Source organism: Dromiciops gliroides, chromosome 2 (assembly GCF_019393635.1).
Source record: "Dromiciops gliroides isolate mDroGli1 chromosome 2, mDroGli1.pri, whole genome shotgun sequence".
Lineage (NCBI taxonomy): Eukaryota > Metazoa > Chordata > Mammalia > Microbiotheria > Microbiotheriidae > Dromiciops > Dromiciops gliroides.
In genome coordinates, this window is record NC_057862.1 from 565,304,336 (window position 1) to 565,318,174 (window position 13,839).

At 35.1% G+C, this 13,839-nt stretch overlaps 1 protein-coding gene across 3 annotated transcripts in view; it reads right to left on the reverse strand.

Moving 5' to 3' along the window:
• MACROD2 (mono-ADP ribosylhydrolase 2) overlaps positions 1-13,839 on the reverse strand; it is a 2,303,223-nt gene that overhangs the window by 1,611,872 nt on the left and 677,512 nt on the right. For all 3 annotated transcript variants that reach the window (XM_043982733.1, XM_043982732.1, XM_043982731.1), the window contains exon 5: positions 165-281. In XM_043982733.1, the coding sequence (XP_043838668.1) occupies positions 165-281 (117 nt within the window). The remainder of the gene's footprint in view (positions 1-164; positions 282-13,839) is intronic.

The following is a 13,839-nucleotide window of genomic DNA, read 5'->3' on the forward strand; positions in this document are numbered from 1 at the left end:
TTCAATTATATACAGGATACAACTAAATTTAAAATGTAAATTATAAAATTTTGTTATACATTAATTAAAAAACAAGAAACTATTTTTAGAATGATCCTACTTAGAAAGAGAACAAACTAAGTGTTTTACTACCTTTGAATGTATGTTTGAAAGCAAGAACTCACATTTTGCTGGCAGGTCATATCCACATGTGATCTTAGCTTGACCAGTCTCACAGCCACTCAGATTACGGCATTCAGCAACCAGACAGGGACCAGCTGCTCTATGAATACAGCCATCGACTAGGGAGGGAAAAAAGGCACAACATTCAATGTAAAAAATATATTCATATACACAGTGAAATTAAAAACAAATATGAGGAAAGAGAAGACATATTAAAAGTGTTCCTCCTTCATTATCATCAACATCACAAAAATATACAATTTAATCTAAATATCTACTTATCTGACAGAAATTCAAAGACTCTCCTATATTTGGGAGATAAAGGGAAAAGATGAATGGAAAAGTTAAAAAATAAAGATGAATAGCAGAAGACAATGGACAAAGTTTCTCAGATAAAGGCCTCATTTTAACAACAACTAAACAAAAACAAACAAAAAAATAAGAGCCATTCCCCTTTTGATAAATGGCCGAAGGTGAAGAATAAACAGTTTCCAGAAGGGGATCAAAGAAAGAGGAAAAGGGCCTATTTGTACAAAAATTATCTATAATAGCCTTTTTTGTGATAGCAAAGAATTGGACATCAAAAGGGGAACCATCAACTGAAGAATGGCTGAACAAGTTCTATTATATAATTGTGAGGGAATACTATTGCACTATAAAAATGATGAACAGGATGGTTTTAGAAAAACCTTAGAAGATATATGACCACACGCAAAGTGAAGTAAGCAGAAGAAGGAGAACATTGTACACAGTAAGAGCAATATTGTAAAGATGAACAGCTGTAAAAGACTTAGCTATTCTGATCAAGACAATGATGCAAGACAATCCCTAAAGACTCATGTTGAAAACTTGTATCTACCTTCAAGGAACTGATGAGCTTTGAATGCATATGGAGGGAAGGAAATAATTTTGTTTAAAAATAAGGATGAACTAGAAAGGTAAGAAACCTGAACCAGGAAGACAAGTTACTAAGTGTTTACATTGTTTTTCTGATCTCACAGCCATTTGTACCTTCTCTCCAAAATACTCTGTATATGTTCTTTATATCCTTATCATGTGTGTACATGCTGGTAGAATATAATCTCCTTGCAGGCAGGGACGGTTTCACTTTTATCATTGAATTCAGTGAACTTGGTAGAGTGCTTGGCACATAATAAGTGCTTACTAAATACTTGTTGAGTGATTAGACATGTTGAGTTCCAGATACTACTGGGGTGTAAACATGGAGATGTCTAGCAGGTGAGTTGTGATATGGAGATAAACATTCAGGAGTGTATGGACAAAATTCAACAAATCTTTAAAAAAATACATTGAGCCCATGTGCATGGTAATATGCTGGGTACTGGAATTTTATTTATTTATTTATTTATTTATTTAGTGGGGAAATAAGGATTAAGTGACTTGCCCTGGGTTACACAGCTAGGAAGTATCAAGTGTCTGAGGCTGGATTTGAATTCAGGTCCTCCTGAATCCAGGGCCAGTGTTTTATCCACTGTGCCACCTAGCTGCCCCCACTATTTTGTTTTTGTTTTTCATATCAGACCTGTTGATCATCCCAGTGAGAAAATCCCCACTAATAATACACATTTGCACCTTTCCCACAATTTAGACCCTTGAAGAATTATGTTCTTGAAAGATTATACAATATTTTCAGTATCATACAACCATTATTTGTCCGAGGTATGTCTTGAGCTCAGAGGTTCCTCACTTCACAACCATATCTCTAGTCTCTATATATTTCTTCTTAAAATGAATAACAAGGATCTTACATTATGACATGTATAAAAGTGAATAACTATAAAGTAATACAATGTAACTTTAAAAGAGAAAGTGTTCATAAAGAGGAAGATTAGGAAAGGCCTTCAGTTGTGCTGAGCTATACACCTATTGGAACGCTTGGCTTCCTCCAAAATTGCCAAAAAGTATGAGGACTGAGAAAATTACATCTGACTCAACAAAAAAGATAACTGTTAACCTGGGAGAGAAGAGTTTTGGTCAGGTGATGGGGTCAAAAATCAAAGCAAAGAGTTGAGAAAAGATGAGGCAATGAGAGTACTTGATTCTTACAAGGAGTTTGGCTATGAAAGAGAGATGGCAAGGTGAAGGAAAGAGTTTTGTTTTTTTGAAGGTGGGAGAGACGGGCATCTTTGTAAGCAGAAAGGAAGGTGCTATTGTAAAAGAAACAGATGAAGATGGAGTGGGGAGAGGGAATGATTGAGGAATCAATTTTCCTTAAAGGAAAGAAAAAGATGGGATCAAGAGGAGGACAAATAGAGGGGCTTGACCTTGATAAGAAAGATGACCCCAGACACACACAAGAGCAAAGTAGGAAATAATGGGGGATGATGTAAAGGATTTTGGTAGGGTAGTAGAGTTAGTTAATGGCAGATGTCCCTTGATGGATCTATTGTGACTATCATCCAGAAGGATTAGTATATGAGCAGTCAAGGTAAATAGCAGAGGCCTTAATACAAGGAAAAGCCTAAGTAAAGAAGATTTTGCTATCTTAAAGCATGCCATCAAGTGATCAAGTGAATTATTTACTATGAAACTCTATTGACTATAAATCAACTTGTAGCCTTAGGGCAGCATACAAGTCCTTGGAACTTCACGTGTGGCTTCCAAAACATGCATGGAAGAAGAACATTATTATGAATTGCATTGGCTGGTCACCATTTTTTTTAAGTTCCAGCAATTCAGATAGCAATCTACCAAGCTATGAAAAGCCTATTCATTGGTTAGGGGGGGTACCAAAGCCCATGAAATCATGTATCTTTTGGAACATTTAAGTTTGAATTGCATTGATGCTGTAGTTGAAAGACAATTTAAGACTTCAAAAGACCCCAAATCATATCATAATGAAGTAGGTATTATACTTTTGAAAGGAAAAAGACAGGTACATAATTAGCAGACCTTTGTCAAAGACCCTGATGAATTCTGGCTCCCACTCTTGATTATCTTGTTTATCTCTCATTTACTGTTTTCAAAAAAAATGAGCAAAAGTATAACAATAACAAGATTAAAACTTAGGACATAAAGCCACAGTGGCCCCATGCTAAGACTCTCAAAATTCAGAGAAGCTGTGCTGTCTCAACACAGTCCATTCTCATGCATTCCTGTCTTATCAGCTACTATCCCAGCCCCTAATTTTACTGAGAATCCTGTCAGTAAGATTGCTTACATAGTACACTAAGGAAGCACTTTTATGCTTTTGAGAGTTCCCATAGAACACTCCTCAGTTTACTATGCTAAGACTAAAACCAATTATAATTAAAAGATTTAAACTGAAACCTAACAGTTATAGAGAGGAAGAATTAAAAAATAAAAGGTTTTCATACATAGACGTGGAAAATGCCTCCACTATTTTCATCTCAGAGCAGGTAGGTTGCACAATAGATATGAATGCATGGCCTGGTGTCAGGAAGACCTGAGTTCAAATCCAGCTTCAGATAGTTACAAGCTGTGTGACACTGGGACAGTCACCTAACCCTGTTTGTTTAAATTCTTCATCCATAAAATAAGCTGCAGAAGGACATGACAAACTACTCCAGTATCTTTGCCAAGCAAACTATAAATGGGGTCATGAAGGGTTGTACATGATTAAAATAACTGAATAACAACAACAAATTTTCATCCAATGAAATATGGAATAGGAGGGGCAAAACAGTTACCAATCCCTAGAAAGGATAAGACCCATTACGGGATAAAAATTGGCCAGTCCACTTTTAAAGTCTTATAAAGGTAACCTCGTTTCTAGATGGCATTTTAATTATTTTTAATCTTAATCAGCTAACAGATATCTTCTGTGAAAGTCAAATCCCCTTCTTCTGTGATATCATGGCTGTGAAGTTTAGCTCCTTTATTTTTCTTTTTTAAGTAATGATAGATCACCGGAACAGATGCCTGGCAAGCCATGTTCTCCTGTGCTTTTTGACCACAGGATCAGATTACTGAAAGCAGAATTGATGAAGATGAACATGGATGACTACTTGGAAACCATCCTTTACAGTTCAGGTTTGTGTGCTAGACTCTGCTAGTGTATATTTGGACTCCAATGTCATTTTAAGGGGCTGCTCTTTGTCAGAAACACAGGGAGCCTGGCTCATTATTTTAGATGACAAGCTCCCTCCCCTACTTATAAACCTGTCATTTAATATCTTGACAATCTTGAAACTCAAAATGCTTGGAGGCAGAGAGTTAACTAAGGGCAGACCTTTGACTTCTGAGCATACTTCCTCAGTTATCAAACAAAGACTAAATTCATTTATCTGTAGAATGTTAATGTAGCTCATCTGTTTGCTTAGACTTTAGCCTAAAGAATAGAGGTTGAAGTTGTGCTTAGAGAGAATTTGGGGAACTTTTTTTGGCAGTATCAAATGGGTGCTTGGTTACCTTTTGAGAATTTATCGAAATGAGAGCACTTTAAACATGTGGTAAATAACTGGGAAAAATGACAGTAGAGACAGTACATGTGTGTGTGTATGTATATATATGTGAATACATACATATACATACATGTATATATACATACATGTATATATGTGTATATATGTATGTGTGTCTACATATATATATATATATATATATATATCACTTCTGCCCTTAGATTTCCAATAGGGTCCACTTTGCTTCTCCTGACTTTTTAGACAAATCTTCTACTTTTAGGAAAAGACATGCACCATAAGGGCAAGAGGATAACTTCTATTTTTAAAAAAAGAAAGTTCAAATACTGTTAAATTATAAATTCAAAAAAAGGTTGAAATGATGTTAATCAGATAACATTGGTCAACCAACAAAAAGTAAAACTAGGAATAGGATGAAAGAAAAAAGTTCTGAGCTAGTTATTTTGAAAATGCTGAAGCACTATTCAATTTGATTTCTTTCATTAATATAACTGTAAGACTTCACTGCTTGAAAACTGGGAAAGAATTTTTGAAGCAAGTATCTCTGATAAAGGCTTTATTTCTCAAATATATAGAGAACTGAGTCAAATTTATAAAAATACAAGTCATTCCCCAATTGATAAATGGTCAAAGGATATAAACAGAAAGTTTTCAAAGAAATCAAAGCTATATATAATCATATGAAAAAATGTTCTATGTCACTTTTGAGGAGAGAAATGCAAATCAAAAATACTCTTGTTAAATATAACCATTTAGTTCTATTAGGGGGTAGCTAAACGGTGCAGTGGTTAGAAGACTTGTTTTGAAGTCAGGAAGGCTCATTTTACTAAGTTCAGATCTGACCTCAGACATTTACTAGGTGTTTGACTCTGGGCAGGTCATTGCCTCAGTTTCCTCATGTGTAAAATGAGCTACATAAATAAATGGCAAGCTACTCCAGCAACTTTTCCAAGAAAAATCCAAAATGAGGTCATGAAGAGACAGACATGATTAAAAACAACTGAACAACAACAACAACAACAACACACACATATGTATATATGTGTGTGTGTATATATATAATATATGTTATAGATTATACATTATTATCTCAGCTGATCCTTACAACAACCCTGTGAGAAAGATTTTACAAGTGTAAAATTCTTTCATTTTACAACTAAGGAATGACATTCAAGTTAAATGAATTATGCATGGTAGAAAGTATGATGGGTAAGTTATGAACTCATTTCTCTCCTGAATAAGTCCCATGTTCTTTTTACTCCAGCACAAGATAGTCCCTGCCCTTCCAAAGTTATCTTCTTTTAGCAGTGGGGCAGATGTGGTATGTTAACAGTCAAGTGAATATCAAAATAATCAAAAATTTATAGAATTTTAGTGTTGAAAGGGACTTTATATGCCATCTAATTCAATAACTTATTTTATATTTGAATAAAAAAATTGATAATCCGAACACAAAAAACATTTAACATGTCTGGAGAAATTTTACTATTTTATCAGAAATTATTTTAAAAACATTATAAATCATCTACTCTATGACCACTGTGATAAAATAATGGAATTTGGCAGACCCCCCAGGGGTGCCACCTAATTGATTTAGTATTGTTTGAGAAACTAAGTACCTACTTGAGATGATTAGATATAGGCCACGCCTGTGCTTCCCTGACTGATGTATACTACTGACTTCACCATGGGGACCAATCTCAGCTTTTCAACTTGAAAGACCTCCATTTTGGTGGAGGGAGAGAAAAGGTAGAAAAGAGAACACTGAGGCTGGGAGTGCTTTTTTCCTGTTGGTCAGCTTCTGAGAGCAGACTGGGGAGGGGCTGCACAGCTGATTCCTATAGAAACTATGCCCGCGCGCCCCGCGCCCCGCGCCCCGCGCCCCGCGCCCCCCCCCCCCCAGGTGGTGAGTTAACAGAAACAAAGCCAGCTCTTAGAATTAGCTGAGCTGGAAGTAAGTTTGGTGATTTTATCAGTCTTTGCTAGAGCCAGGGAGCTTATCAATTTTTCTTTTTCCCTATTCCCTTGTCATTGGCTTTATTAATTTCACCTTTGTTATATATTTTATTCCCATTAATAACACCTGATTTATTTATGGAAAAGAGGCTATTAATCTCCTTTCTTATTGGCCTGGGAGAAATAACTAAAAAAGGCAGTTTGGAAGGGAGGAAAATTTTGACCTAGAGGTCCCTCATTATTTTCTGAACCCTGATATTATGGTGAGCCACCCATTTAACTCTCCCCATATTAAATTTGGCCCTTATACCACACAGTACAAGATAAGTTGGATTATATTCTAACATGAATGACTGAATGAATAAACGAACAAGCAAATAAGTAACACACTCATAGACTCACACAAAACTGAAAAACAAAGTCAATCCTGGTATAAAAAATATATAATAAGAGGAGTTCATTTAATACTAAAAGAAGAGGGAATGGTATGCATTTTTAAATTTCATAGATTTTATTCATTTTTTTATATTTATTTGTAGAGAGAGAAAAGAAGAAAAAAGTGGAAAAGAGACAAAAACAGACCGATAAGTACATGATAAAGTTAGATCAGCTTTATTATTCAACTGGTTCTATGTGTCAACACCTTTCTCAAGGAATGGGTATGGAAAATCCCTTAAAATGGAGAAAATCTTAAATTTTGGTTCCCCAAATAAAATACATTTTTCCATCATGTCTTTTGAAATTTTCTATCAGTCCTTATTATATGATGAAATGAGAAGGTCTCAGTTTTCAGTAAGTTTTTAATCAATCAACCAATCAATAAACATTTATTAAATACCTACTATGTTCCAGGCACTGAACTAAGTGTTAGAGATTTTTAAAACGGCAAAAGACAATCTCTGTCCTCAAGGAGCTCACAATCTAATGCAGGAGACAATGTGCAAACATATAGAAAGCAAGCTATATGTGAGAGATAAATTGGAAACAATTAGCAGAAGGAAGGCACTAGTATTGAGAAGACTTTGAGATGTCTCTATAAAACTTTCCAACTTCTGATGGCTTCCAACCATAGATCAACTACTTGTTGCTTGCAGCAACAGTGGTCATTGAGCCAGTAGAAGAAAGAGTCAGTAAAAGTAAGACCAAGCTATGACTGGAATTGGAAACCATGATAAATTTATCAGGGCACAAAATAAATATTCAAAGATTAAATCCTGTCTCCCCAAATCTTCAAGGTTTCATGTATGGTTTGGATCAATTCCATTATACAGTGCCTCTGTTATTAAAAGGCATTATCTGGTTTGTATACAAACATAACTCTATCCATTGTCCCTTCCCTAAATAGTTTACGACCTAAAACAGACAATAATCACTATAAGTGAATTTCAGTTGGAACCAAGAGGCATTTCAAATATTGCTTCTGTTAACCATGCACAAAGTTAATATAAGTTGACTTTGTTTACTAGAAACTGGAAAATAATCATGCCACTTCATTAGAATTAATAAGCACTGAATTCTGTATGTAGGGTAGTTACACATTATAGTTTTAGCTAATATTGGAATGGGACTGGTAAGATGAGATGAAGTGAAGAATCCAACAATGCATACTGATGTAATCAATACTGATTGACCAGGAAGACAGTTAATTCCATTAAAGGATCACCTAATGATTGCAGGAAAGATTTATATCTAAAATACTTAAAGTCTGCATAGCTTTGGGGTAAAAGAAGTGCTCTCTGAGAAAATAATGCATCTCACACATGAAGATAAACATCTTGAAGTTTAACAGATTCAGAATATTTGGGCTGGTTGCTAAAAAGTTGCTTTTAATTCATTTAAAAATTAACCTTCATTATGAACTCTCTGACCTTCTGAATCAAAGATTTTGACTCAGATCCTAAGCACAATAAAAAATTTAATGGCATAAACACTAGTACAATGTTTAACTTTGGAATTCAGAATAACTTTCATAATTCCCAATATGCCTATCTTTTATGCTTTTGATCCAATCAGTATCTAAGACAGTGAACCTTCAAATACAAGGAAACAGAATTCTATTCCATATTAGCACAGAACCTAATAAACCAAATATTGAATCTATTTCAGAACACTAAAATCATATATCACATACTTTTAAATGGGAATGTTTGTAAAGGGGAAGAGAAAGGGAAGGGGGAGAAACACAGAAAGACAGAGAGAGAGACACAAAGAGAGGGAGAGAGAGAGAGATTTGAAAAATGTTCCATTTTTTTTCCTAAGGCAACTGAGATAATTCAAAAATCAAAGAGAATTTTTTTTATCTTTTTTCTCCATATTTATATTTTATTATTTTCCAGTTACATTTAGAGATAGTTTTCAATATTTGTTTTTTATAAGATTTCTAGTTTCAATTTTTTCTCCCTCCTCCCTCACCAAGACAGCAAGTAATCTGGTGTAGGTTATAGATAAAATCACATTAAACATCTTTCTGCATTAATCATGTTATGAGAAAAGAATCAGAACAAAAGGGAAAAAGAAAAACAACAACAAAAACAATAGAAATACTATGGTTTGAGCTGCATCTAGTTTCCACAGTTCTTTTTTTTTTTTCTGGATTTGGAGAGTATTTTCCATCATGAGTCCCCAAGAACTAACCTAGACCACTGCATTGCTGAGAAGAATCAAGTCTATCACAGTTGATCAACATACAATATGTTATTGATACTGTGTACAATGTTCTCCTGCTTCTGCTCATCTCACTCAGCATCAGTTCATGCAAGTCCTTCCAGGTTTCTCTGAAATCTGCCTGCTCATCATTTCTTACAGGACAATAGTATTCCTTCATATTCATATACCACAACTTGTTCAGCCATTCCCCAGTTGATGGGCAACCCCTCAATTTCCAATTCCTTGCCACCACAAAAAGAGCAGCTATAAATATTTTTGTACATGTGGGTCCTTTTCCCTTTTCTATGATCTTCAAAGAGAATTTTAGAGCTAAAAAGAATACTTTAGATCATACAGTCCAACTGCTTTATTTGAACAATGAGGAAACAGATACAAACAGGTTAAGTGATTTTTTTCAGGGTCAGATAGCTAGTTAGAAGCAAAGCTAGGACGAGGACCAAAGTTGTCTAATTTTTAAGTACAGTGCTCTTTCCACCAAACAATATTACCTCCCCAAAGTAATTCATTCTTTTCCAGATGGGAATTGAATTAGGGCTGCTATATTGAAAGTGCCAAATTCTAACATTGTTTTCCTTGTAGGTAGGAACTAGAGAAAAGTAAAAACCTTGCTCAGGCTAGGATAATGGAAAGAAACTATTCATAGCCTTATGTGCAAACACATTCATTTAAGACCTTGCTTAAATGGTCACTAAAGAAACACCTCTCAAGCTAAAGAAAATGCCAAATTTTAATTAAGCTAAGAAAAGTTAACTGGAGTTCTGAAGCAACAAAACCCCCTATGACCAGAAACAGCAGAAAAACTTTGAGCACTACATTGACAAGAGAGAGTGATGTCACAGAGGGAGAAAATCTTATGAGCAGAATTTAAGAAAGCTGCTTTGGAGGGGGCTTATGGGAGTGCTAACCACAACAACAAAGAATGAACCATTAGAAATAAGGAATAGCTAGTAAGGTAACTGAGTTCTTAAGATGGCCTAAATTTCATCAGTTTTCACTAATTAGTGATATTTCCCTCAATAATAATGCAGGGTTCACTTATGGCAGAGGAATGAGGATCAGATTTCTACAATAAATCTTAAGAGATAATATGCATGAACAGTAAGGTTACTATCACATTTGACAATTTTTTAGTATAAGTCTCTGAAAACAAAAAAAGAATTATCGAAACATAGTATGCTAGTAAATTGGAAAAGTTTGAATTATTAGAAAGTGTTCCCCAGCAATTCACTTATGTGCTTTTACCAATTTAGCAAGTTTGCTAGAGAAAGAAAAAAATCAATGTACAAGACATGGTTTTTATTTTAAATGACTGATTTTATTATCAGGAGCATTGGGATGGGACCTGCCTTAGGAATATGAAAAAGAAAGGTCTAACTATATACATTTTATCCCTTTGACCATCAATTCCCCATAACAGAACTAAAACCAATTGGGTCTCATATTATTAGAGTCTAAGCTATAATAGGATCTTTGACCTCGAGTAAAGAAAAAAATAATCATGGTATTCTCAGGAGTGGGATGAACCTGCTTATGTTATGTGGCTGTAGGGGGATTGAAAGCATATACAGTGCCCTTTTTTTCATTGAAAGCTCTCTCAATGAGAGAACAGGTCAAGCAGAAATGACAGAGGGGAAAAGAGACCTCTCTTTTTCCAGGAATTAGAAATGAACAAACTTAATATTCTTGCGTCTTATAGAAATTTCACAGAGGCTGACACAAGTTCAGAAGTAAGGGTGATGGCAAGAGAATATGAACAGGTACCTTAGAGGCAACCTAATTTGTTGTTTCAGAGAATCCTAGGGTGACCTTTTTTTAAGGCATATAACTTCCCTAAACTTCTTCATGTTTTATGACCTCTTCTTCAGACACATAAATGGTAAATATTTAATTTTATTAATCATACTTCCAGTAGCCCATTAAATACTAAGACTTGTAGGAGAGAAGGAGCAGTATTAAAGCTCCAGACACCAAAAATACTGCCATAACTTTCCCCGGTACCCAAAGAAAGTGACATAGCACTTCCAGATCCCAGCTATAGATGCAACTTTGTGAAAATAAGTAAATAAATAAGACATAAATCTCATCCAACAAGAAGCATTTGCTTTTGCAAATTATTAGATCTCTGCTTCTGCCTTTCATAATTCAAATGAGTAATAGACTCTTTTTACCATTACACATGGTAAGACTGTCCACACAATTCATGATTCTAAAATACCAACATACTTCTCTCTCAGTATTTAATTTAAAATGGCATTCAAATACCAAAATAAATATTGTGATCTTATCAATATGTATATCTCATCTAGTGATGCATATCATAACCTATTTTCTATAATTCTTGTCCATGTCCTCCTACAAGTATTCCATGGGAAGTCCATTCAATTTTCCGGGCACCTTTCTCACTTTCTCATCATATTGGAAGGGCACCAGCAAAATGTAGTGCCACATAAGCAAGAAACATTTATTAAGGACTTGCTATATGCCAGTTGCTATGCCAAATGCTAAGGTTCTCAGGGAACTTATATTCTAATAAGGAAAAACACCACACACATACACACACACACACATGCACGCGTGGAAGTAGGGGAGGGAAAGAGTAGCTAGGCAGTGGCATGTGGTAAATTTTGGAGACTCAGAAGCATAGCCAGGAAGGAGAGAATGATGTGTGGCTACATTAGGCTCATTTCCTAAATAAAGGGTATAGACTGTTCATCAGTTTTTATTTGCTCCTACTACATGACTTACCTATTTTCTTTTTCACTCACATATTTATTTTATGACATTCAGTCCATTTTTCTCTTGAAAATCTTTGTATGTACTGTGTTGCAGCTGTCTCACATTTACCATGTGCCTCTCAATAGTTTTTTGGGTGATTCTTTTTCACTTTGGAGATGATAGTGTGCCATACTCCGTGACTTGTATTTGTTTGTTTGATTTTTAGGTAGAAGCTTGGAGCAATCAAAGAAATTTGTAGTTACCCAAAGTCCATTATACTGCACTTTCAATTCTGGTACCAACTCATTGCCCACTGTCAGTATCATTCTAAGAAATATAAAATTATGAAAAAGCTTTATAGATTATCTATCTACCTATACATCATAGGCTGAATGATATTCATCTTCTATGTGGTTCATTGAAGAATTTCAAATAATGTTTTGGAAAATTCTTACTTAAAAGAACACTAATTTAAAAAAAAACATAATTTTCTGATTGCCCCTATCAAATCAATCAAAATATTATTGCTTTTTTTCTTTTATCATAGCTTTAAAAAATCTAACTGTAGTTCTAAGGAAAAGACCACATTTTTTTTTTTCATCCTCCCTCAACAGAATCTATTCCATGGCAAAGGTCCATCTGTAATTAGCTAAGGGCAATTCAAAATATCAAATAAATGATAAAATTATGTGAATACTTTCCATGAAAAAAAAATTCATCACAAACCTGCTAGGATTTGTATGATTTTCTCCCATACAAAACTCAAATTCTCATGAAATGACAATATATAAATGAACAAATGATTCTTATGACTATCAATTTAATTCTGAGTGTTCCAATTTTTTTTCCTTTAAGGTTTGTCCTATATTGACACAGGGAGGAATTCAATAGTGTAATCTCTACTGTAGTTGAATTGATGCTTCTGAGGACTATATTATCTTAATATTCAAATATCTGCATCCTAATTCTCCAGAGGTACATTATCCTTTAGAAGAAAAATGAAATTTAAAGGGATCTGCATCTTTTTTTTTTTTTCAGACAATGAAAGTAGCAGTTGGTTAAGTGGCACCTGTGGGAAAGCCTGAAGGCAAAATAAACGGACCTAACTTTCAAGTGTAGTCACCACATGTCAATTCTTCTTTATCTTGCATCTAAGCCTGCAGAGGTCTTCTCCTGATAGGCCTCTCAGTCAAAGGAATCCTGTTTCTAATAGGAAATGGGGTTACTTTTGTTTTCACCCACAGAGGTACATGGCCATTCCCTTTGTTTCTTGGACTCTTAATGGGCTTTCACCCCTGTGTGTCCCACTTCCCTAGCTACCAACTTTACACACCTCCTGATAAAAGTAATTTGCTACTAAAGGGAAGGGAATGAACATTTATATAGCACATACCATGAGGCAGGCATTGTGTTAACTGCTTTCCAAATGTTATGTCATTTGAGCTTCACAAGAATCCTGAGAGTAAATGCTTTGTATGACCCCATTTTAACAGTTGAAGAAACTGAGGTAGACAATTTAAGTGATTGGCCTGGGTCACAGAGCTAGTCAGTTGGTGTGACAGTGGCAAAATGGTGGGAGTGATCCAAGACTGAGGCTTGGCAGGGAGCTATTGTTGATATAATAGGGGTACCTGGAACTCCAGAAGTGGGCAGTGTACAGTTTAATTGGTTCAATAGGAAATCAAAATGGAGGAAAGAGGGGAGTGGCTAGTGAAGGGATAATAGCATGGGAGAGATGTGAGGGGTTGAGAAATTAGAGGTTACAGGGTGTATAAAGAATAAAGTTTGGTAAGGGAAGGAAGGAGAGATGGAAAGTCAACTGATTATGGTTAGATAAGCAGATTTCAAACTTCTTTGTGTGATGGCAAGGTTATACTTCATAAAGGAACTGTGTGGCAGAGGTAGGACATAGTAGTAGATCATGGAAATTGAAGCA